This window comes from Biomphalaria glabrata, chromosome 1, assembly GCF_947242115.1.
Source record: "Biomphalaria glabrata chromosome 1, xgBioGlab47.1, whole genome shotgun sequence".
Taxonomy (NCBI): Eukaryota; Metazoa; Mollusca; class Gastropoda; family Planorbidae; genus Biomphalaria; species Biomphalaria glabrata.
Window position 1 is genome coordinate 19782175 of NC_074711.1, and position 26584 is coordinate 19808758.

At 37.4% G+C, this 26584-nt stretch overlaps 1 protein-coding gene across 3 annotated transcripts; it reads left to right on the plus strand.

Moving 5' to 3' along the window:
- Positions 1-26584, plus strand: LOC106070947 (uncharacterized). Of its 3 annotated transcripts, none has more exons than XM_056026946.1 (14): positions 1-212; positions 8775-8980; positions 11002-11112; positions 12094-12187; positions 13434-13619; positions 17330-17523; positions 18448-18482; positions 18610-19214; positions 19333-19454; positions 21491-21752; positions 22986-23098; positions 24192-24257; positions 24867-24907; positions 25038-26584. In XM_056026946.1, exons 2-14 carry the CDS (start codon positions 8817-8819, stop codon positions 25820-25822), a joined length of 2778 nt encoding a protein of 925 aa, XP_055882921.1. In that variant the 5' UTR covers positions 1-212; positions 8775-8816; the 3' UTR covers positions 25823-26584. The 3 variants fall into 3 exon arrangements, with proteins under 3 accessions (XP_055882921.1, XP_055882910.1, XP_055882930.1); XM_056026935.1 differs by lacking the exon at positions 1-212 and adding an exon at positions 4189-4460; XM_056026955.1 differs by lacking the exon at positions 1-212 and adding an exon at positions 4189-4460 and having other exon boundaries at positions 25041-26584.

The window sequence follows — 26584 nt, forward strand, 5'->3', positions numbered from 1 at the left end:
AGGCGCCAAAATCGTAAAGCAGCTGTCAAACAGAGGCTTTCACTCAAGACCTGCAATCTTTCAGCGTTCTAGCGAGACACTAGCATACGACACAAGCGATTGCTAAGCGTTACATTTGTTAGAAGTTCTGTCTGTTTGAAGAGATGGTGTAGAACTGCAGCCAACATTTGCTGAGGCTAATCGATTGTAGTGATATGTAGCTGGTTTTGGAGGTAAGTTCAGACGACTGTTGTTCTTAAAGAAAGAGTGTGTTTTTTTTCAATTTAATGTGTCACTGGCTTTCTTTTAAATAATTGACATTGTAAACGTACCTCCCTCACCTTGTAAGACACTGTCATAGTGCATTATTGTTATCATTCATTTTGGCTTTAAAAATGTTTTCTTTGTTTTGTTTATTGAATGCTTTTAAAAATGTCACGTGGGTTGCGTTGATGTTAGAACGTGACTACTTATTTTTTATTTGAATAAAATTTAAATCCGAATAAACCAAATAGATATTTAGCAATACGACATGGTATTTGTTTGTAGAGTCTTCCCCTAGATGTTATTCATTTCAAACATTACATATAGTAAAACGATGAAGTTGTATCAATATTTAAATTATTATTTATCGTGGAAATTCAATGAAATTTTTAAAATAAACTCAAATTAAATAAATAATAATCATTAAAAAAATATTTTATTTGTCTTCATTTTTTTTTTACCAGGAAGTGTTTTACGGGTCTGAATAATCATTCTATCTTTTTAAAAACAAAATTTCAAGAATGTATTATTTATTAACCTAAAAAGTTATAGTTATGGTAACGTTTTCATATTAAATTCTAACATTAATTGTAAAAAAATATAAATAATAAAAAAAATATAAAAGTATATAAATAACAAAAATAAAAAATTAACATTGATTGTAAAATAAAAATAATTCAAAAAACAAGAAATGTATAAATAAAAAAATTAAAAAGTTCTTTTCCGTACCGGTGTCGCTAAGTTAGCGACCACCTTCATCACCAGTGTCTTGGTAGTTACTTTAATTCTACGCTGGCAAACTGTGTCCAGAACTAAAGAAACCTATTTTGTTATAGAAACTATGTCAAGCAAAGCTTTCTGAACTAGAAGTGGAATAAACAAACCAGTAGTTAAGCTGAAAACAAGTAACATAATAAAAAAAAATCAATTCCAATGTATGCTTAAATAATACAGTAAACTAAACATTAATATGTTGACATTGAAAATATTAAAAAAAAAAGATGGCTAGTATGAGAATCAAACTCATGACTTTTGCGTCGTTTTAGGGACGCTCTATTAACTTAACTTACTTGAATTTTTGACTTGCGTCTTTTAACCAGCTTCCACCTTGTCTCCACATTCTTTTTTTTTTTTTTACCTCTTGACTAGGAAGAAAGTGTGAGTTGATAGAAGGAATTATTCAAAATAATTTTAATTTTTAGTTTAATGCCTGAGCTTTTAAAAGAAAGTTTTTATACGATACTCTGTATCACCGAAGTGAGGAAGTATAAGCCCATCCTAAACAAACTCAAACATACATTGTCATGGGATTCTTTATTAACTTTGTTCCATTAGTCTTCCAGTTTTGTCTTTGTGGTCCAGTAGCCAAGACCCCCCCCCCCCACCCGCCCCCAAACAAGCCTGTTCTCACTGACCTGCTAATATCTTTTCAAGCACGCAGCCTACGGGCTATGGTCAATGGAGTGGACGTAACAACGTCTGTGCACCCTAGGAGGGGAGGCCTTGGGATACTTGAGCAACTGGCTGTGAATCACACTGGATATTGTATGTGTGAGGCTATCTGTGTGTAAGTGTGAGACTGTGTGTGTGAGGCTGTCTGTGTGTATGTGTGAGGCTGTCTGTGTTTGTCACTGTGGATGTGGAGGCCGGGTATTTAATGGGTATATGCTCCAAGTAGAAGAAGTAGATGCTTCGAACACATTCCAATGTAGTTGTAGATCTATAGATAGAGTCCAGTGAATGGGACCCTACAGTTTGAATGAGAAATGAGATTTCGTTACCATCATAACCAGGGACTAATGTGAGAAACAACTGAATATATCAGATCGTACACGCCAGCAACTGACGAGTTGTGTGTTTTGTTTTGTTGTATCTAAGTTTCAAGGGAAGATAATCGTGTTTTGATAGACTATTGTATGAACATCGCATGTAGATTATTGTTTCCGGTGATTTCTTGTATTCGATGATCAACATTAGTTTCACTTGATGACTGACGTCTGTTATGGAGCAACACTTACTTGATGACTGACATCTGTTATGGAGCAGCCCTTAACCACTCTGTAACAATATCTATCCTCTTCTATAGAAGTCAGTCCCCAGTGACTGCTCTGTACGTTTTACTGTAACGTAACCTACTGACAGGCTTGACCACCTCATTGGAACACGTTGGGGGTGAATCAGGTGCTCGACTATCACAGGTTTCGGCCACAGTTCACACACCTCGACCCCCCCCCTCCCTCTCTTTCCTTACGTCACTCTCACCCGTTTACCCCCCCCCCCCCCCCAACCATCCTTTTCTTGAACAAAACAATGAAAGACTTCCCTCTGCTCATGCTTCAAGGCCCGCATTTGTTGAACGCAACATTAAGAAGGAAAGAGCATTGCGTCATATCGTCCGCCCGGAAAAACAAAGCCAAGGCAGTCGAGAAGACGTGTGTGTGGGCGGGGGGGGGGGGCGGGGGCACTTAAACAGGCGTGGCGCGGGTGAGACTGGACTTGGGGTGGCGTATGGGGCGGTGGGAAGAAGGACATATAACTTGATAACGGTCGAACGGCACAGGTGCTAGTAGTTTACTAAGCTAGCTAGGTGTGAGATGACGGTGTTTTGTGAGAAGTTTTCACCCATGTTCAAATAGCAAACACTTATATTAGACAAAGAGCGCCGGGGTTATTTACTTTCTAGTAAAACTTATTTAGATAATTGTTTGTATCTTATGTCCAAACATTTCGCACAATATATAGAAATTCAGATTGTATAAACAGTTTCAGTATTTCAGTAGTATTCAAGTAAATGTACTAATTTTACTATATATATATCAGATATGAAATTTTCAATATTATTTATTGACAATGAAAAGCTAATATAAGTTAATGTATTGTCTTCTAAGGCGCATAATTATATTGGGCACTGAAACTAGATACAACACCGTCCAGCAAGTATCGTTTATTGGGTTTGCTTGTAATGATGGTCACTAAATTACACACATGCACACACACACATTCCACCACGAGGCGTTTCTTTCTTCTCTTTGGCACATTTATTGACCTACGCCTTTGTTTACCGAACGAATCGAACCTCTATCAGTTAGACCTATATCCCCTTCAGTCATAACTCGTCACTCTAAAGTGACTAAAAACGCAAAATACCTCAGAGGTGTTATAATAAATAATAAAAAAAACTGTCATGGAATCCACATATTGATGAAACTATAAAAAAAAAATCAAACATAGCATTAGGGTTTATTAAAAAAAATTTCTATAAATCAAATAAGAACATAAAATTAGTATGTTATTTAACCTTGGTTAGGCCAATAATAGAATATGCATCCTCTGTTTGGGACCTTTCAACTCAAGAGAACATTAAGAAACTGGAACAGACACAAAATAGAGCATGAGATTCATAACAAAGGAATATTCACATTTGACTAGAGTAACACCTATAGTAAAATCAAAGGCTTTAGGAGAGAAGACTTAAAAAGTAAAGTAGCAATTATACATAAAACACTGAACCATAATCTTCAAATACAAAAACAAAATCTAATAAAATACTCAGAAAGACACAAGGATAAAGGCGCATTCCTCGTTCCATATGCTAGGACAAATTTGTACAAATGCTCCTTGTTCCCTATCGCTATTAGAGCATGAAATGGGCTGCCTGAGCTAGCCAGGAAAACCAGTGACTTGGCAGAATTGACTAAATGACTAAATGCATGACGCGTAGGATGTAATCATCTTCTTTTTTGAAGTAACGTCTGTATCATATAAGATAAGATAAAGTGGTCGCCTCTCCTGTTTCACTCTGTAGTAGGATTGATAACCATCATTACCATTTGAGTAACACACTTTCACAAGTGATGCATCCTAGTCCCATCGCATCAAACTTGGCAGATGACCGCTGGCTAGTGGCTTTATCAGGATACAACGAACTGCGCAATTTTTTTTGGCCACCCACGATATTAGAGTGTGGAGAAGGTCACAGATCGAAGTTCTCGTCATTCCAACAAACGCCCTTAGATCATAAGTCTAGTGGTCATCAAGGGACGTTACCCAAGGCTAAAAAAAAAGTGTGACCTGTCCTTGTGGAGGGCGGAGTGGTCACCACGGATGTGTGGTCAAACAGCAGGCGAGAGTTGCGTGGAAGTTCAGGAGAACAGTTTCATTTGGACAATCCACTGAGTTCTAAAACCATGTCTGGATATTTCAACCATTTAGGCCACGTAAGTAATGAGATAAACAATTAGATCTAAATCTAGACCGATAGATCTAGCCTATAATTCTTTAATATATTTGTATTTTTTTTTGGCGGGGGGGGGGGGGGGGGGGGGCTATTAAGAAACCGAAATGTATAATTACTACATATAGTTGTTATCATAAATCTCTAAAATAATAAGAATAAGACATATTCTTATAGACTTATAAGAATGCGTTACATTTATCGGGTGCAAAAATACATAAATGTATGTAATCTATCGATAATAATAAATGTCACACTATCTTCAAGATAAGTAATATTTCTATTTGCTATTTGATAGTTTAATTTCTCTTCATAAGAAACTTTTAACGAAAACTTTTGGTCAAAAAATAAAATTGTGTCCATGGTTTATTTAGTTCGTCGCGTGCTTACTTTAAGAGCTAGGCTTACACAAGTCAACCATACATAGGTGTTAACTTACTTCAAGAGCTAGGCTTACACAAGTCAACCATACATAGGTGTAAACTTACTTCGAGAGCTAGGCTTACACAAGTCAACCATACATAGGTGTTAACTTACTTCAAGAGCTAGGCTTACACAAGTCTGCCATACATAGGTGTTAACTTACTTCAAGAGCTAGGCTTACACAAGTCAACCATACATAGGTGTAAACTTACTTCGAGAGCTAGGCTTACACAAGTCAACCATACATAGGTGTTAACTTACTTCAAGAGCTAGGCTTACACAAGTCTGCCATACATAGGTGTAAACTTACTTCAAGAGCTAGGCTTACACAAGTCAACCATACATAGGTGTTAACTTACTTCAAGAGCTAGGCTTACACAAGTCAACCATACATAGGTGTAAACTTACTTCGAGAGCTAGGCTTACACAAGTCAACCATACATAGGTGTTAACTTACTTCAAGAGCTAGGCTTACACAAGTCTGCCATACATAGGTGTAAACTTACTTCAAGAGCTAGGCTTACACAAGTCAACCATACATAGGTGTTAACTTACTTCAAGAACTAGGCTTACACAAGTCAACCATACATAGGTGTTAACTTACTTCAAGAACTAGGCTTACACAAGTCAACCATACATAGGTGTTAACTTCTTCTCTTCCTCGTTGTTATTATTAACATTATTATGTTGGAGTGTTCAGATGACTAGACCAATATGAGATGAACTGTACAGTGGTTTCCAAAATCAGGGAGCTCTCCATATAGTTTTCTTTCTATATGGGTGTTTTGGGGCCTGTGTCTTGTTAGGGTCTCTTGGTAAAGAATGCAGTTTTGGAGGACATGGTCAGTATTCTCTGGTGACACTCTACATGGGCAGATTTCACTAGTTCAAATTTTGAGCTTCCAGGACATATGTTGTCTCATTCTGTTGTGTCTGGTTCAGAGGCGAAAGATTAGACGTTGATCTTGTCGGGATAGCTTATAATAGGCCATAGGTGTAGACAAAAAATGGAATTTACATTTGTTCTTCGTAACTCCGTTTCTGAGATGTAGATATTCATTATTTTTATCAGAGTGGACAGAACAATTTTCTACCTGCCGATGTCTCCTCTGATTCAACTTTCGTTTTCTTTCCAGCTGAATAAAATGAATGAAATTATCTAGTGGCAGATTGTTAAAAGTACTAGACAATTGTCAAGATATTTAGATCAAATTGTCTTAGTGAAAATTGAACTTTCGCACATGAGCATTTGAGGAAACAATGAAACTCATTGCAATCTTACTGGCTCCATAGCACCCATAGGGGAAGACAACTCCAAGGAGGACTGCCTGATAAAGAAAACATTGAGTAGTTCATCTTTGGTGTTGGTCATCTAAACCCTCCGACATAATGAGAACAAAGAACATGAACTCTAAAAGTCAATCTTTACTGTTGTGTGTGTGTGTGTGTGTACTTTATGTGCTCGTCATTAACGTTTAGTGATTACAAAAGTTAGAGTAAATACAAAAAAAAAAAAAAAAACCACTTAATTGGTAATTAATTATTTTGTTTGGTATCTCGAACAACGGAACAATTGTACTTGATTGATAAGGTAGTATAAGTGGAACAAGTCCCTTTGAAACTCTGTAGAGAGAAAAGTTTGAAACAAACACTATATGACTATAAAACCTATGTTAATAAGCACTTGCTGGCATAGTTGTTCATGTATTGGCATGAGGAGGCTTAAGCACTTGTGTTCGAATTCAGGTTCACCTTTTTTAAAAATATAAATACATTTAAAAAGCGATCACCCAGATACCTCCTTCTCCCTCTCCGTCTCACAACTGGTCCAGACAAGTGATACGATCATAGCGTAGTGAGAAAGTGATACGATCATAGCGTAGTGAGAAAGTGATACGATCATAGCGTAGTGAGAAAGTGATACGATCATAGCGTAGTGAGAAAGTGATACGATCATAGCGTAGTGAGAAAGTGATACGATCAAAGCGTAGTGAGAAAGTGATACGATCAAAGCGTAGTGAGAAAGCTAAAATCTTGAAACAAAAACAGTTAGTAAAATATTTGTAATCGCACAGATTTATTATTGTTAGTCTAGATCTATCAAAAATTTAATTACGCGACTAATCCAAACTAGTACAACTACGCCTAATTTATAAGCTTTTCTTTTCAAAGTTTTTATATTTTTCTAGTTTACTAAGCTGAAGTGTCAATGACGCTAGTATTCCTTCACAATTTGTCAAATCATGATGAACGACTAGTTCACTGGCCAAGCAGTTGGTTGGGCGACTTGGATCTTGCTGCCCCCACCCCCACCTATTCCTCCCTAAAGACTGGTAAGACAATGCACCTCTCTTCCTCTGTAAGCCACGTGCTTCCATTGTCTCGTCTGAAAGTTAACCAACCAATAAACAAGCGTGTCACAAAGCCCCTTTGATGACGTCATTTCTAACACGGTGGATTGCAATGCTTTCTCTAGGTGTAGTATTGAACCTTATGAAGTAAGTGAGGAGGACATTATGTGCTGCTAAATCTAATTAATTGACTCGAACTTTTTACCAGTCCTATTTTTTAAACCACAATTTTGTATAGGGCCGGCCTTAGATTATTGGAGGCCCTAGGCGAAGTGAATTTGGTAGCCCCAAATAAAATAGAAAATAAAAAGTAAGCAACGAAATTAACATTGTCTATTTAAAACCTAGTAAACTTCAACACTAACACTGGGCACAAGTCTCGATTTTCTTCTCTAAACAAAATTGTTTAGAGTTCTGTGTGAGGCCCTAGGTGGCTGCTTAGTAGTTTGCCTATGCCTAAGGTCTGCCCTGCCTCTGTAATAATGTCTTGTTAATGTGCATCAAGGAATTGAAAGAGCACAGATCTAGGTCTATTAATTTTTTGTTGGAATAATTTTAATTTATTTCACTTTTGCAACACGAAGTCATCAGATTTTAAATGCATTTTTTCCTTTACATTTTGGGTCACCTATCCAAATCTAAGTGGAGGTCACTAAGATGCGTTATGTTTGAACTTAGAAGCGTGCTGTGCTTATATCTCACATTTGTGATACCATCGTAGGCGGTCTGGCTATGTGGGCTCTCGGGCAATAGTCCGGTGGGTCGGCTCAAGGCCGGTCTTGGATAATCGGAGGCGCTAGGCGAAATAAATTAGGTAGCCCTAAAAACAACGCAATTAATTAAAAAACTGAATATGTCCATATCTAAATCGATAAGTACCTGAAATTGGAATATTGCAATGTCCGTAGTAGAGACAGAGTTAGATTAGAAAACAGAGTCATAGTGTTCTATGTTTGAGATCCAATCCAAGTTTCGCAATTTTTTCTCTAATTCTTTTTTAGCTCAGTCCTGTACGAGGCCCTCACCTAGGCTGATGCCTAGTTTGCCTATGCATAAGGCCGGCCCTGGTCGGCACCATAGTGGGCGTTGGGACCACCACCCAATGAAGTGCCTGGATGACACTTACATAAAAACTGCGCTTTCAGACTTTTTTTTAAAGTAATAGATTAAGCAACTTTCTTTTGTAATAATATTTTTTAAAATTCCACCAAGATTAAAAATTTTACACCATACTTACATCATCTGCAAAAGGTTTAACCGATTTATAACCTCGTACCAAAGGCATATATTTCAATTCTGCTTTGATGCTTTCTTAAAGGTTATTCGGCTATTTCACCCACCTTCCCTTAAATCCGGCATCGTATACTAGATTAGGGATGGAACTATAAATGGAGCCAGCACTTCAAAATGAGCACAATAATGTTGTAGATGCTTGGCTGGCATATCGCCAAAGTTTGTCTAGTCCAATGTTTTTATTTCTTGACTAAATGCTGCATCTCTAATGAACATTTCTGCTTCTATAGCGATAAGAGGAGGAACAAGAAGCCAGGTCCAGAAGCTCTCAAATGGATTACTTGTGGGAGAGTGAGAAGAAAATGAAAGAAGAGCCACCAGCTCAGACTACAGAACCACTGACACACCCGACTACGTCAGAAGTTACGTCCGAACATCTAAATGAGGTGCCTGCTGCACTTTATTCACGGATGCCACTGGGGAAAAAATTTACAGGGTAAAAAAAATGTTTTCAGCGTTAAATGTTTACTTTTTACAAAGTTCATATCTTCTTCTCACTCTGTCTGGTACAATTTTTTGTAGACGTTATTTCTCCCACACCCGTTCTCATGTTGAAACTTGACACAATTATTTATTGTACCTAACAAAACACGAATCAATTAAAAGAAAAACTAATTAGTCAATTAATTATTGGGAATTATTTTTTTGGTTTAATATCGAGAAAGGGAAATAAATCCTACAATATTAGGAGGTATGGTTAGTGATTCGTTAGATAATCTTTGTTATTTTTTTTAAAATGTTGCTTGTTTAACAAAAAAAAACAAAAAACCCAGGGAAAAATCGCTTATTATTATCACTACCAGTCATTAAGTAACAAAAAAATTATTTTCAAAAGTCGATAATATATTTGAATACTAAAGACATCCATATACACCACTTTATGTTTTTAAACATACTATGTGGCTAGTAAAAACGATTGATTGTCATGAATGTATTTGACCTGTCAATGCGTTTAGCACATTATTCGGACATGATGGACAAAAGGGACAATAAAACTTGGTGAACTAGCTTTGGAATTTTAATTTTTTTCCCTTTTTCTTTTGGCATTGCAATTTGTGTATTCCCACAGTGATTGACAATCTATAAATTGATAATGAGCTGTATTGTTTTGTTGTCTGTCTGTAGTTATGAAAGTTGTCAACACAAACTTAGGGCTGATTGTAAACTGTTTGGAAATCCTCCTTCCCCCCTTTCCTCTGTAAAAAACTGTAGAGCCTGTATATTGAAGGTCATAAGATTAATAGGTAAGAATTGAGATGGTTGAAATATTTTTTTTCAAACCTTACATTTTATAATTGAAATATTTGAGATTGAACAAAAGGCTTAAAAAAAGAACTTGTGTTTGAATCACCCAAAAATCTTAAACATAATTGAGACTATGAATGACCAAGAAAAAGACTTAAATATGAATTATGCTGAACATCCAGATAAAAAAAAAGGAAAAATCACAGTTCCCAACATTTAACAATCATCAAAGTCTGTTTGGTAATAGGATAAAAAACAGAAGAAGCACTGGATTTTTTTTATTATTATTTTTACAAAGCATATATCAGCTCACCCTGTCTGTCTGGTAAAATGTTTGTACACGTTATTTCTCCCACATCCTATCTTGGATCAAGCTGAAATTTTGCACATTTATTTCTTTTATCTGGCAAGAAAGAAGACGCCTACTATAAGCTATCCCGACAAGACCAACGTCTAATCTTTCGACTCAGGACCGGACACAACAGAATGCGACAACACATGTACCGGAAGCTCAAAATTGGAACCAGTGAAATCTGCCCATGTGGAGTATCACCAGAGAATGCCGACCACGTCCTCCAAAACTGCTCTCTTTACCAAGAGGCCCGTATAAGACACTGGCCCCAAAACACCCCTATAGAAAGAAAACTATATGGAGAGCTCTCTGATTTGGAAACCACTGCGCAGTTCATCTCATGTATTGGTCTAGTCATCTGAACACTCCAACATAACAATGAGAACAAAGAAGAAGAAGAAATTTCTTTTACCCGACAACACAAGAATCAATAAAAAAAAAAAACAACCAATTAGTTAATTAACTATTGTTAATTAATTATTTTGTTTGGTATCTCGAACGAAGGATCAAATTATACTTGACTGATCTGGTCGTATAAGTTGAATTAGCCCCCTCAGAGCTCTATGGTCCAATCTCATTCTCATTTGCAGACCAGTGGGAGAGGGGGGGGGTATGTGGGAGGTTTTCCGTGCTGCATTTAGGCGCTCAGTAAACACAGCTATTACTCAGTCGGGTGTCAAAACTCGGGACCCCTTCATATTATTATTATTTTTTTTTTACAAAAGTGGTATTTAGGCATTCTCACCAATTTAGTATCCCGTACAGTTATCGAGATGTTTCCCTCTGCTATTTAATTTTGGCATACTATCAAATCATCAAACTCGAAAGTGTCAGACTAACGTGTGGAACTGATCTTTCAGAGAATGTGTACGCAAGAAACACAAATTCGTCACGGTCTACTTACTGGATGCTGACCTGTGGAGAAGGTTTATTGACGTCGGTACGGAGATGATCATTACCAAAAAGGGGAGGTAAGTATTTACAAAAAAAAAGTAATACTTGTAATTAAAATTTTTACCTTACCCCCAGAAAAGATTTACGACTGTGTATAATTTTATAATGTTGTGTCTAAATTAGAGTTTATCTATTTCTTTTCCACGCCTTTCGCTGTTCAACGTTTTGTAATTTTTTTTTCTTTTTCATAGACCATAGCCTAGGCACCCCATCCGCCCCACCCTTAAAAGTTTCCAGTGATACTTACACAAAATTATAACATGGAAGTGTCGGACTTATAAGGGGCCTTATATTTAAAGTAAGTTAGGGCCTTATCAATTCTAAATTCGGATCTGCCCAAGACACTCGCATTAGAGGCGAGGCTGAAGGTCGAACACACTGGTGAAACTCTCCCATATTTCTTTTCTGTACTATATCAGGCGTGCAGGTGTCCACCATAAATACATCTCCTGTGTGGGTAATGTTTGTTTGAGGTTTTTTTCTTCCATCTCCGCCAGTGCAAAGGACTCGGTCCAACGGGAGTTCTGTTTTGCTTCCCTATTAGACTAATCGTCTTCTCTAATGGCCGCTTTCATCCGAGCATTTTCACCAGAGTGCCACGTTTAGGCTGAGAAGCATTGCTCGGGCAATGTATAAGCTCACATCTCTATATATACAAAGTGGATGGATCAGAAATGACACTAGTAAATCAAATAAAAAGTACTTACATTTCTTTTAAACAAAGAAACCACGGAATCATATTTAACGAAATGTTGATAATAGATGTGATTGGATAACATTACATTGTACTGGCACAAACATTGTACTGGCACAAACATTGTACTGACACAAACATTGTACTGACATAAACATTGTACTGACATAAACATTGTACTGACACAAACATTGTACTGGCACAAACATTGTACTGGCACAAACATTGTACTGACATAAAAATTGTACTGACACAAACATTGTACTGACACAAACATTGTACTGACACAAACATTGTTTCACAGAAGAGTGTTTCCAGTTCCATCTTACATCATCTGTGACCTTGACTCTCAGAAACTGTACAATGTCACCTTACAAATTGAATCGGTTGATAATGCTGTAAGTCAAATTTTTTTTTAAAATTTATATTTGTGCATGTTTTATTTCTATGAATGTTTTTTTTTAAATAGCAATATTGACATTCTAACAAAGCAACAAACAAACAAAACCAAACACACACACACTCACACACACACAACACACACACACAACACACACGTACCACACACACAATGACCGTACACACAGATCTTACTTACGCTTATTTAAATTGTTTTGTATTTGAAACCAATTTTTTAAAATCACTCTTTAATTAATTTTAAAATACTCCAGTTTAAACAAAACCTGTACAGTTTCAATATCTTTATTTAATGTGACATCCAAGGGAGATTTACTGTATTTTTTAGTCCAAGACAAATTTGAGACACGGAATAGCCTACTTCTTTCCTAGCCTGAACATTAGCCATCTTAAATACATGTTCGACTTCATATTGAACATAGTTTTAGGAACCAGTTTTATTAGAAAACTTCATTGGCGCTGAGTAGAGCCCCGCCCCCCTGACCTGGGATGACCCGAGACGTTATAGAAGGCCTCAATACTGATTTAAGACGTCACAACCAGTAAGTAGTTTAGACCAATAGCTCCTTGCCACGTCACTTGTCTGAGATTACAATCAGTAACGTGGCAACGACCTATTGGTCTAAACTGCCAACAGGTTGCGAAGTCCAGGTCTGTGTTCAGACCTTTCATAACGGCTAGTCTCGGGTGACCCACCTGTCAAAGACAACTTTTTTTTTTTCGGTGAGATCAAAGGAGAACCTAACAGATACACTCCCAGAAAGCTCATTCCAAACTGATTCTGTCTTAGGGGTAAAACAATTGGCAGCAACTGATAATAAAAAAAAAAACAGCACCATTAACATTTGAAACGCAACTCTACTTGTTCAACCCAGTTCTTATATTAGTTTAGGAAAATAGAAAAATCATTTAGTCGTTGTGTTGACCACATGATACGCTCATAATGTATGGACCCCAAAACTTAGGTGCACATTACATTACGTAATCCGTATATCTTCATTTCCCTGAAGCAACGTGAACACATTATCACTACAGGCCAACACCACATAGAGACTCACTACAGGCCAACACCACATAGAGACTCACTACAGGCCAACACCACATAGAGACTCACTACAGGCCAACACCACATAGAGACTCACTGCAGGCCAACACCACATAGAGACTCACTACAGGCCAACACCACATAGAGACTAGAGTGTCATGGTCATTTCTCTTCTTTGACAGGTTCACAAATATTTCAACAATGAGTGGGTCACGTGCAAGGAAGGCGCCCAGCTCTACCCAACGCCCATACCAGGGAGAAACACGTATTTACACCCCTACTCGCCAAACACTGGGGCGCACTGGATGCGGGAGCCAATCACATTCTCGGGATTAAAAATTTCAAACAACCTTGACGCTCTTGGAACTGTAAGTATAAGTGTGATCTTCAAAGTGTGAATGTTGGAAGCGGGGGGGGGGGGGGTTGAAGAGTGTGTGTGTGTGTGCAGAAGATTCGTTTTTTTTCTGTCTGCATATTTATGTTCCTGTTAGTGGTTCACAATGACTAAAACTTAACACTCATTCATCAAGATATTTCAATGTCTCAAACTTTTAATCATTAAGATCTTTCATTGACTACTCGACATCGCCTCAGTCAAGTTCTCTCTGTTACTAAAGTAGAAAATATACAACAGTTCTGAAGAATAGTTTTCAATCAACCAATCATTTGATTGTCAGTGTGTCCAGGTGATTTGTTTCATTTGATTGTCAATGTGTCCAGGTGATTTGTTTCATTTGATTGTCAGTGTGTCCAGGTGATTTGTTTCATTTGATTGTCAATGTGTCCAGGTGATTTGTTTCATTTGATTGTCAGTGTGTCCAGGTGATTTATTTCATTTGATTGTCAATGTGTCCAGGTGATTTGTTTCATTTGATTGTCAGTGTGTCCAGGTGATTTGTTTCATTTGATTGTCAATGTGTCCAGGTGATTTGTTTCATTTGATTGTCAATGTGTCCAGGTGATTTGTTTCATTTGATTGTCAGTGTGTCCAGGTGATTTGTTTCATTTGATTGTCAATGTGTCCAGGTGATTTGTTTCATTTGATTGTCAGTGTGTCCAGGTGATTTATTTCATTTGATTGTCAGTGTGTCCAGGTGATTTGTTTCATTTGATTGTCAGTGTGTCCAGGTGATTTGTTTCATTTGATTGTCAATGTGTCCAGGTGATTTGTTTCATTTGATTGTCAATGTGTCCAGGTGATTTGTTTCATTTGATTGTCAATGTGTCCAGGTGATTTGTTTCATTTGATTGTCAATGTGTCCAGGTGATTTGTTTCATTTGATTGTCAATGTGTCCAGGTGATTTGTTTCATTTGATTGTCAATGTGTCCAGGTGATTTGTTTCATTTGATTGTCAATGTGTCCAGGTGATTTGTTTCATTTGATTGTCAATGTGTCCAGGTGATTTGTTTCATTTGATTGTCAGTGTGTCCAGGTGATTTGTTTCATTTCATTATCACGTTTCCGTTTGATTTCCCATAAATAAAAGAAAAAAGAAAACAAGAAAAAAGTTATTTTTTCTTTAAAAAAAAATCAAAGCTTTTATTAAGTGTAGTTGTATGAATTAGTTTGGATGTAATTACATTTGAAAAAAATGTAGAGCAACAATAATAAATCTGTGCGATTAGAAATATTTTTTTGTTTAGCGCAAAATGCCATGCCTTCAGCTATCTCAATGCGCTGTGATCCTATCACTTTCTCAATGCGCTGTGATCCTATCACTTTCTCAATACGCTGTGATCCTATCACTTTCTCAATACGCTGTGATCCTATCACTTTCTCAATACGCTGTGATCCTATCACTTTCTCAATGCGCTGTGATCCTATCACTTTCTCAATGCGCTGTGATCCTATCACTTTCTCAATGCGCTGTGATCCTATCACTTTCTCAATGCGCTGTGATCCTATCACTTTCTCAATGCGCTGTGATCCTATCACCTATCACTTTCTCAATACGCTGTGATCCTATCACTTTCTCAATGCGCTGTGATCCTATCACTTTCTCAATGCGCTGTGATCCTATCACTTTCTCAATGCGCTATGATCCTATCACTTTCTCAATGCGCTGTGATCCTATCACTTTCTCAATGCGCTGTGATCCTATCACTTTCTCAATGCGCCGTGATCCTATCACTTTCTCAATGCGCTGTGATCCTATCACTTTCTCAATGCGCTGTGATCCTATCACTTTCTCAATGCGCTGTGATCCTATCACTTTCTCAATGCGCTGTGATCCTATCACTTTCTCAATGCGCTGTGATCCTATCACTTTCTTAATTCGCTGTGATCCTATCACTTTCTCAATACGCTGTGATCCTATCACTTTCTCAATGCGCTGTGATCCTATCACTTTCTCAATGCGCTGTGATCCTATCACTTTCTCAATGCGCTGTGATCCTATCACTTTCTCAATGCGCTGTGATCCTATCACTTTCTCAATGCGCTGTGATCCTATCACTTTCTCAATGCGCTGTGATCCTATCACTTTCTCAATGCGCTGTGATCCTATCACTTTCTCAATGCGCTGTGATCCTATCACTTTCTCAATGCGCTGTGATCACTTTCTCAATGCGCTGTGATCACTTTCTCAATACGCTGTGATCACTTTCTCAATACGCTGTGATCCTAGCACTTTCTCAATACGCTGTGATCCTATCACTTTCTCAATGCGCTGTGATCCTATCACTTTCTCAATGCGCTGTGATCACTTTCTCAATACGCTGTGATCCTATCACTTTCTCAATACGCTGTGATCCTATCACTTTCTCAATACGCTGTGATCCTATCACTTTCTCAATGCGCTATGATCCTATCACTCTCTCAATGCGCTGTGATCACTTTCTTAATGCGCTGTGATCCTATCACTTTCTCAATGCGCTGTGATCCTATCACTTTCTCAATGCGCTGTGATCACTTTCTCAATACGCTGTGATCCTATCACTTTCTCAATACGCTGTGATCCTATCACTTTCTCAATACGCTGTGATCCTATCACTTTCTCAATGCGCTGTGATCCTATCACTTTCTCAATGCGCTGTGATCACTTTCTCAATACGCTGTGATCCTATCACTTTCTCAATACGCTGTGATCCTATCACTTTCTCAATGCGCTATGATCCTATCACTTTCTCAATGCGCTGTGATCACTTTCTCAATGCGCTATGATCCTATCACTTTCTCAATGCGCTATGATCCTATCACTTTCTCAATGCGCTATGATCCTATCACTTTCTAATACGCTGTGATCACTTTCTCAATACGCTGTGATCCTATCACTTTCTCAATGCGCTGTGATCCCATCACTTTCTCAATGCGCTATGTTCCTATCACTTGTCTGGAACAGTTGGGAAACGGGTGCGGGGAGGAAAAAGGGGGGTATCTGGGTCAATATTACTGTAATCGCTATTGAAATGCATTTTTGTAAAAAAAAAAGCCACCTAAGTTCGAACAAGAGTGCTAAACCCTCTTCAGCCAATAGACTAACCACTGTGCTAGGGAAGTGCTTATGAAAATAGAATGTTTTATAGTTATCTCTTGTTAGATTCAAACATTTTTCTAAAGGGGACTAACTTAGCTTATTCCACCACATCTGTCAAGTACTATTTCTTTCTCTGTTCGAGATACCAACAAAAGAAAAAAAAATTAATTACCAAAATTTAATACATTAATTATTTTTATTCTTGTTTTGTCAGGTAAAAGAAATAATTGTGCACAATGTCAGCTTGATCCGAGATTGGGTGTGGGAGAAATACCGACAGACATAGTGAGTTGATATAAGCTTTGTAATAACAAGTTTAGGATGATTCCTCAAACGTACTTTTTGTTGAATGCGATTTGAAAATTTTGAATCGAAAGAACTTGGAAAGAGGAAAGTATATCCTAGTATCAGACTCAGAAGGCAATATGCCAATTTCTTCCTGTCTTAATATTTAGTTACTTTATCTGTGCTTAATGGGGACCAACGTTTTCAGCGTATTCATTTGTATTGACATGCTTCACAATATGTTTTCAAATCTTAGCAATTATCTTAGAGAATTATATTGACTTGTCATCTCACGCCTTGCTCTTATGTTTTACAGATTGTCCTTCAGTCCATGAGGAAGTACCAAATGAGTCTGATTATCTCTGAGCTGAGTGGCTCTATGGAGGTACACATTCCTCAACCGGAAACACAGTTTGTGGCGGTAACACAATATCAGAACGAGCAAGTGACCCAGATGAAAATTGAGCACAACCCTTTCGCTAACGGCTTTCGTTTTGCCTCTAATAAAAGGTAAAAGTTTTCTTGGTACTTGATAGTCACTGACACTAGTGCTAAGTAAAATACCAAGTTCGGTACCGCAACTGTCATTGACAAAAACCAACAACCTGCAGATCTAGATCATTATTCATTCTCTCATCATCTGTTCCTTGAATTTCGTCGTTATGGTACTGTGACAGGCTGACAGCTCACGTCACCAAATCCCTCCACTTTTCCCAGGTCAGCAGCTGTCCTTATCAGGATATCAAGAGAGCTGCTCATCCATTCTTTTACATTGTCCAGCCAGTTTTTCTTTGGACGACCCTTTATTGGTGCTCCCTCCAATGTATGTACCTTTAGGGATGACTTAAGACAGTGAGTCATGTCTTACAATATGACGAAACCAGCTCTGTTCTCTTCACAGTATTACAATTATTTCGCCTTGCAAGCCAGAGTGTTGACTTTGTTTTAAGTACAAACTCATCTGTCTTCTATTCCTGGTCTCTGATACCCTGCATTTTTCTGTAGCATTTACTCTCAAAAGTTTGGATTCTTCTTTCGCCTCATATTTCAGTGTCCAATTTTCACAACCATATAGGAGTACAGAGATCACTAGCAGAGAATACAGTTTTAATTTCAACTAATCTTAAGAGTTTGTTGATCCGTTGATCTGTCGACCATCTTTCTCCACACAGACTGAATTCAAATTGTTTGGATTTTTAACATTTTTATAACATTATAAGATTTGACCTATGCATAATTATCGCAGATAAAAACAAGAATTTAAAAGTTATTCTTCTAAATTCATAAAACTTAGAATCACGCTGTGGAAGTTTTGTGCCATTGTTCTAGTTGATCAATAGAAACTATCGCCAAAGTCTCTGGCTCAATACAAATTGGATGAAAAAGAATGACCTTACTTTGCAATATCTAATTTCTAATCATTTTGTTTTGCAGAGAGAAGAACAAACTACACACTTCATTTGAAGATGGTAAGAGATTGAGTTCTTTACTAGAAAAACACCAAGGACAAAAGTAGAGTAACAACGTAGACATGATATGTTTGTTAAAAATTTAGGAATGTTCAAACTGAATGTAATCACCATTCTGGTTTTGCAGATGACAGTCTGTATGATGTGTCTCCACAGAGATCACCTAAGACACATTCGTCCAGTACCCCTAAATCTGAAGGCAGTGTGTCTCAGATACAAGACAAGACATTTCAGAGCTCAAAACTCAAGAAATCTTCGTCCAATCCATCCCATTTGTACAACTCTTTAGACAATTGGTCCAATCCATATGGCGGAAAGACGGGGGGATTTTTGCCATACACAGAAAGACTGGACCTGGCTAAAACCTTATCTTTGTCCAGCTACATGTTTTCAAACGTTGGTGTCAATCCACTGGCTCAGGTCAGACATCTCGGTCAAAGGCAGCTAGGAGTGGACACGGCACCATTGGCGTTGGTGAAGAAAAGAAAAATTGCTGAAGAAAACTCCACGACAAAAGCCAACTTCAAAAGGCCATGTTCCAATAGCCAGCAAACGTCGGCCAACAAGTATGGTGAAGGCGGAAGTAAACGTTTGGAGCGAGACCCAGTGGAGATGGCTCTGCTGAATGATCCGGACTATATGAAGATGTATGGATTTCCTTTGTTGACTCCAGTTGATGCAATTCCAAACTGGCAGCCGTCGCCAACAGACCTCAGGAAAAAGGTAAAAGGCGTAAGTTACACACAATACATATATCACAACTCAGCAGTTCCAGTGCATTAATGGATTAGTGCTAAACTGTTTTAAGTTTTTAATTTTTTTATTTATGGTACAAATTGAAACATTACAGGCGCAATTTGAAGAAGGCGAGGCAGTAAAGGAAACAGCTTTAAGCTTGCAACCAGAAATTACATTGAAAAATAGAGATCTATGGGAAACAACTCACGAAGTCGTCGTTAGTGCTGAAGGAAGGTAAAAACCTGAGTTATCTAGCTTTGATAATTAAAGATTATTATTATTATTATTATTATGTTAGAAATGAACGAGTAGTCATTCTCTGGCGCTGCCAGGGTCGAGTTTCGCTAAAGAGAAACAAAATTCATCGTAGTCCCTTTAACAGTTTCCACTGAGGAATTTTCTGGTGATGTGGCAGGTCTGCAGCAGTACCGCCCTCTGACAGGCAACGAAGATGTTCCTAGGAATGTTAAGGGCCTTGAAGGTGTCTGTGAGGTCAGTTGTTATTATCCCCTCGGTTGATATAACAATGGGGTATATTGTTATTTTAGACAATTTCCATAGACGCTTAATCTCCAAGCCTAGGTTCCCATATTTTCTTTGTTTTTCTATCTCAGTTTTTCGTAAATTATGAGACAGTGGTACGGCGATATCGATAATGGTAGCGGTTTTTTCTTTTTTATCGATGAACAGCAGATCCGGGCGATTGAAATCTACCGTTTTGTCGGTCAGAATAGGCCTATCCCAGTACAGCAGATGTTCAGAAGACTCGAGAACCTCTTGCGGAGAGTATTTATAATAAGGGGGAGTGTCCTTACCGATCAATTTGTACGTCAAAGCCAGGTGTTGGTGTATTAACTTTGCAACTTGGTTATGGCGACCTAGGTAGGCTGATTCTGATAGGGCTGGACATCCTGCCATAATGTGTTCAATCGACTCGCCCACATTTCCACATTTTCGGCATTTGTCGACAACATTGAGTTTCAGGATATGCTTCTCGTAATTTTTTGTCCTGATTACTCTGTCCTGTATTGCTGTAACAAAGCCTTCTGTTTCAGGGTAGAGATGACCTGCTTTGAGCCATGTTAAGGAAGCAGCCTTGTCGATGTTGTCCCCATGTAATGAAGCCGGAAATTTTCCGTGGAGTGTTTTTTCTTCCCATTGGCGAATCTCATGCCCTACGTCGTCCAAACCGATATTGACATCAGCATTGTGTAGGTTCAGAGGGGTTGCATCGGAGTCGTATTTCCGTAGGAAGAAAACTAATTTGTTGCTGGAGGCGAGCAGTTTTGATCGTATTTTTAAAACTTGCATCTTACACAATTTGAAGATGTTCTGCAATCCACGACCCCCATCCTTCCTGGGCAGGTATAACCTTATGGTGGAGGACTTGGGGTGTAGGCATCGAAACTTGGTTAGTAATTTTCTAGTGAGTCTGTCAATGTCATGTAGGTCGGTGTCAGTCCATTTGATCACACCGAACGTGTAAAGGAGCACAGGGACGGCCCAGCTGTTATTATTATTATTATTATTAAAATCGAAGTGCAATTTTTCCACGCATATCATTGTCCAAATCAATCAAAAGTAAAAATAACAAAAACTGTATACATTCAGCAATAACTGATAAAAACTGATAAATGATAGATATTTTTGTCCTCAATGATTTGACTTCCGAATAAAAAAAAATACATCTACTGGTAATGGACAGTGCTGAGTTGCAATATTCTCATTATAATATTCACTTTGTGTTGAAACATTTACAACATGAATGTTCCAAATGGCAGAAACAACAACTATTTTTTAGATAAACACATTTTGACTAATTCATTTGTTATGTTTAAAACCAAGATGTAGATCGAATGTAAGCTAAGAAAAAGATTGAACCTTTTCAGCCAGAAGTGGATTTGCAGTATTCAGTCTCATAATGCTGTGCAGTAATTTTAGTATATATAGTCTTTCAGATGAATTGTCCTCTTAGAACCACTCATGCTATCCCAAAATGAACAATGACAAGCGGTGTAACCAGGGTATCTTTCATTCAGCAATATCTGTAGAACTTTTCAAACAAACAGTTTTCTATAAAGGTGGCAAGCTAAGACCTGAAGAAAACTTTGCAAGAGCCCTTGCGTAAATCCAGAATCAGCTGGAGTTTTATTTTTATGCAAATCTGAATCTAAATTATAAATGTAATCAACATGAAATTAGGATTTTCTTAAATAAATTGAAGATCTAAAATCTAAACCACAATTTATCATGCTATTTCTTTTGTCTAGGCTGATGTTTCCTTTTATTGCGTTGTCTGTCCAACATCTGGAACCCAATAGACAGTATTATGTCAGCTTGGAATTGACTCCCGCTTCAAAATGGCTGCATGACTATATTGATCACGAGTGGACGCCAAGTATGGAAGCCTCACAAGACTTCAGGGTCAGCCCATACCAACATCCAGAGAACCCAAAGACTGGTCAAGAGTTAGAGTCTGGGATACTGTTTGACAGGCTGCGTCTCAGTTCAGCAAGACAAGGGAAAAATGTGGTGGGTTCTATGACTGCCTGCTTTTAGTGATCTCAATCGTGACCTCCTATGTCGAAGGTGCGGTCTCAATCCACCACTTCAAGCAGAACAAAGATCTAGATCAGTAAATGCCCAACTTCTAATTCGACTTGCGTGCCATTTTATTACCGACACTAGAGTCACAGACCAGATGACTGAAAATGTACAAAAAAGAAATGAAATTGACCGGACACAATTTAATTAGAAACCTGTGGATCTAATAGGCCTACTTACATTAATTAATGGCATATCTGAAAGTTATCTTTTTATTAACGCGTCAGAAAATGGATTGATTACTTAAAATGTAAGCACTTTGTAGCTAGCTAGCCAACAACTCATTTCTAGTCTCTTTTTGGTAAAAATTCCCATCGATCCTCCAATCTCTAGGCGTAGTTTAACAATTAACCTAAAATGAAGTCATATTTGTTTCATAATCCGTTGATATGTTGTTGTTTTTTAAAACAGCTACACTTTCTTTACAAATCAAATATGTTGGCTAAGCTTTGCTTATTACCATGTTCCACAAAAAAGGTCAAGGTTCAATCACTTTTCTTGGTAGATTCTAAATACAGAGTCTACTTGTTGTTTCTTCGTTTCATAAACATACGAAAATGTTAAAGGTCATAGGGCCAATCCATAAGACAAAAAGTGAGGATCCTAACGTAGATAACATTTTTCAACCTTTTCTTTTAGAAAGAAGCGAGTGTTTTTATTCATCACTGATCTAGAGCATAACGTGATACGTAGCAACTACTGCTATAGTAGTGCAGTGCCACTCTAAAGTAGAAATCAATAAGAAATAAATAAAAGGTTTTGAATAAAATATGTTTAAAGATGTTTGCTATATAGCTCTCTAAAGCTCTCTCAACTAATTAGAATTTATGTTGCCCTGCGCTTCTTAGTCTTCATGTCTTTCTATCACTACAGACTGTACACCTGGAAGTGTTCCTGGATGATGTTCATTGCCACCCTAATGCTTCATGTTCAGGCGCAATACATTTTTCTTTTGAAGTTGCCTTACTATAAAATTTCTTCACGTCTGCTAAAGTTTTTGGTCAAATTGTCCTAATAAAGCTTTAATTTTAACTCTCTCTCATATACACCAAACAGAACAACACAACTGCAGAATCGTTGAAGATATGATCAAATTGATAGTTTCCTTCTTCATGTTGCTCCCACACAGAATTCTTTTAGTTTCAAACTTTCTTTGTTTAGCTCAAAGTCCAACTCAGAAGACAGTACTATCCAACCATTGTGCTCCGCACTGGTCTTCAGACGTGGCAGTATCTTCTGAAAGATGCAATGTTCATTACAGTCAGTATAGACAGGTGACTAAACGTTTTCTAATAGTGCCTATTTTTTTAATGTGTTTTTTTTTTTATGTTTTTTTTTTACTTTAAAAATTTCTTGAACTTTTGTTTGTAATTTAAAGTCTCACAGAACGAGCTTTTCTCTGGGTACATTATAGGCAGTCACTTTTCTCTGGGTACATTATAGGCAGTCACTTTTCTCTGGGTACATTATAGGCAGTCACTTTTCTCTGGGTACATTATAGGCAGTCACTTTTCTCTGGGTACATTATAGGCAGTCACTTTTCTCTGGGTACATTATAGGCAGTCACTTTTCTCTGGGTACATTATAGGCAGTCACTTTTCTCTGGGTACATTATAGGCAGTCACTTTTCTCTGGGTACATTATAGGCAGTCACTTTTCTCTGGGTACATTATAGGCAGTCACTTTTCTCTGGGTACATTATAGGCAGTCACTTTTCTCTGGGTACATTATAGGCAGTCACTTTTCTCTGGGTACATTATAGGCAGTCACTTTTCTCTGGGTACATTATAGGCAGTCACTTTTCTCTGGGTACATTATAGGCAGTCACTTTTCTCTGGGTACATTATAGGCAGTCACTTTTCTCTGGGTACATTATAGGCAGTCACTTTTCTCTGGGTACATTATAGGCAGTCACTTTTCTCTGGGTACATTATAGGCAGTCACTTTTCTCTGGGTACATTATAGGCAGTCACTTTTCTCTGGGTACATTATAGGCAGTCACTTTTCTCTGGGTACATTATAGGCAGTCACTTTTCTCTGGGTACATTATAGGCAGTCACTTTTCTCTGGGTACATTATAGGCAGTCACTTTTCTCTGGGTACATTATAGGCAGTCACTTTTCTCTGGGTACATTATAGGCAGTCACTTTTCTCTGGGTACATTATAGGCAGTCACTTTTCTCTGGGTACATTATAGGCAGTCACTTTTCTCTGGGTACATTATAGGCAGTCACTTTTCTCTGGGTACATTATAGGCAGTCACTTTTCTTGATGTTAACATTCTTTTTTGCACAGCTACTACAGCATTAAAAAAATACTATTTTTATCTCAAGATTTATTTCCTTTTGTCATTTCTCTGTTGTACAGATCCCAATGCCACCACCAACAAAAATCTCAAGATGAAGTCAATGAGAATACTTTAAATCTGATCAAGTAAGAAACTTCAGTTCAAACTTGTCCTATATATCCATTTTTTGAAGGTTATGTTTATAACAATATAATTTCATTTCCTTTCAACTATTTCTCTGACACCAGAAAACGTTTAATGTTATGAAAGTAAGCAACTATTCAAACCTTTTTTTCCCTTTCGTTTGTTTTATTCTGTTGTTTTTTTTTAAACCTTCCTAAAACTCTTGCTTGCTACCCCCATTTTTTCCTCTTAAAAAAAACCCTCTTTTATCACGTTATTTTTATAATTAATAAAGTTATTTTAATAAATCTATTATTTATAAATGTAAACATTTATATATCAGTGATAGTTAAACCAGAAAAATTCTAGATCTGCACATAAAAAAAAGTTTCTTTCATCAATGGCACTGTTTTTATTTTTTTGAATAATTTTAAAATGTTGTATCCTAGAATTCAAATATATATTAAAATAATTTAAACAATATTATATCATTTGTATAAACCAATTATTATGACATAATCTCTTTTTGACATTATGAATGATCCAATTGAAAAATTTAAAACAAACGCTAAATATTTAGAGATTTTAAAATTTGTGAAACAAAAACTACAATTAATTGTTATATTAAACAGGTCAGAGGTCATGTTAAGGTCATCTCAAAGAAAGCAAACTAGTAGGTCACTTCTTTGTACACATCTTTTTTATTACTTCTTTTTTAAATGTACAGTCTAGTGAGTCATTAGGAAAAAAAAACACAATGTCATCATCGGTTGTATACTTTATTTTTTTTTTATTTTATGAAGCAGATCCTAAAAGAATGTCTCGCGAGAATAACAGAAATGAAATGGAGCTACAGTATGAAGAACTCTCCAACAGGGGTCTGCTTAATGAAGAACGTTTTATACAAAAGACTAGCCAAGAAAGAGATTTGACTCTCCAGACTTCCAACTCTACTTGCAGATCAGCTGGTGTGGAAATGACAGCTCACGATCATGGGCTGTTAGACCTGGAGGTATCACCTCCCTGCCAGAGCGTTAGGAACTGGCACATTCCACATTTTCCTGAGCCTTCCATCCAAAACATCCAGCAATATTTTTCTGAAACATCGAAAAAACATGACGGCGGCGTATTGCAGTGCACTGCTTCACCTGGAAAGTCCACAGACTATAGAATATTTCAACTGAATCAGTTCCTTTCAGGAAGCTCCATCAGCTATGCATCAACTGCTACTGTGGTAGAAGAGGATCCTTCTGGACATATCAGCAAAGACGTTAGTGCCGTGAACGATTCCTTTACCACTACCATCAGTAGCTCATACGAGAGTAACAATGAGGACATAGTGGTCGATGATCTGGATAAAGATGAAGGTAAAGATGCTCAGTTTACTAAGCCATTCCTATTTCAAGAAAATCCTGAAGAAAAGCCCGAGACCTCTTCATTTCTGAGCCAGAGACAATCAAACAGTAGCATGGACAGTGGACATACAGTGGGGGACATACATAGACAAGAACGGTGGCAGATTTCAGATTCTAACATTTGTTTGAACAATAGGTCTCTACATTCTGTGGGGAACAGCAAACAGAGGTAACATTTGTTTGAACAATAGGTCTCTACATTCTGTGGGGAACAGCAAACAGAGGTAACATTTGTTTGAACAATAGGCCTCTACATTCTGTGGGGAACAGCAAACAGAGGTAACATTTGTTTGAACAATAGGCCTCTACATTCTGTGGGGAACAGCAAACAGAGGTAACTTTTGTTTGAACAATAGGCCTCTACATTCTGTGGGGAACAGCAAACAGATGTAACATTTGTTTGAACAATAGGTCTCTACATTCTGTGGGGAACAGCAAACAGAGGTAACTTTTGTTTGAACAATAGGCCTCTACATTCTGTGGGGGACAGCAAACAGATGTAACATTTGTTTGAACAATAGGCCTCTACATTCTGTGGGGGACAGCAAACAGATGTAACATTTGTTTGAACTATAGGCCTCTACATTCTGTGGGGGACAGCAAACAGAGGTATCAAATCGTTGATTCTAACAATGGTCTGTAAGGTTTGCTTTCAATATAGGACTAAGCAATGTCTATTGAAATATTTACATCACTTATTGTTTTATAGAAGACTAAAGTATTTGTACAGATGTAATAAAAAATGACAGTGAATTTATAGAAAATGTTTGTTGTTTCCAATAATTTTGTTAAAACCTATTTGTTAGAAAAATTTTAGCATGAACGAAAGTGGCTTTTTGTTTCCTAAGTAGTTTGTGCCAAGCAAGCATCAGACATGATGTTCATTCATTTAACATATACCAGATCTGTTTTTTTTATTTCATTTATTCATATAC

Excerpts from the sequence above, each read along its gene's own strand:
- LOC106070947 (XM_056026946.1), top strand. The coding sequence starts at position 8,817 with ATGGATTACTTGTGGGAGAGTGAGAAGAAAATGAAAGAAGAGCCACCA. Across the intron at positions 18,483-18,609 it reads ACACACTTCATTTGAAGATG|ATGACAGTCTGTATGATGTG; the intron begins GTAAGAGATTGA and ends CTGGTTTTGCAG. Across the intron at positions 24,908-25,037 it reads ATCTCAAAGAAAGCAAACTA|CAGATCCTAAAAGAATGTCT; the intron begins GTAGGTCACTTC and ends TATTTTATGAAG.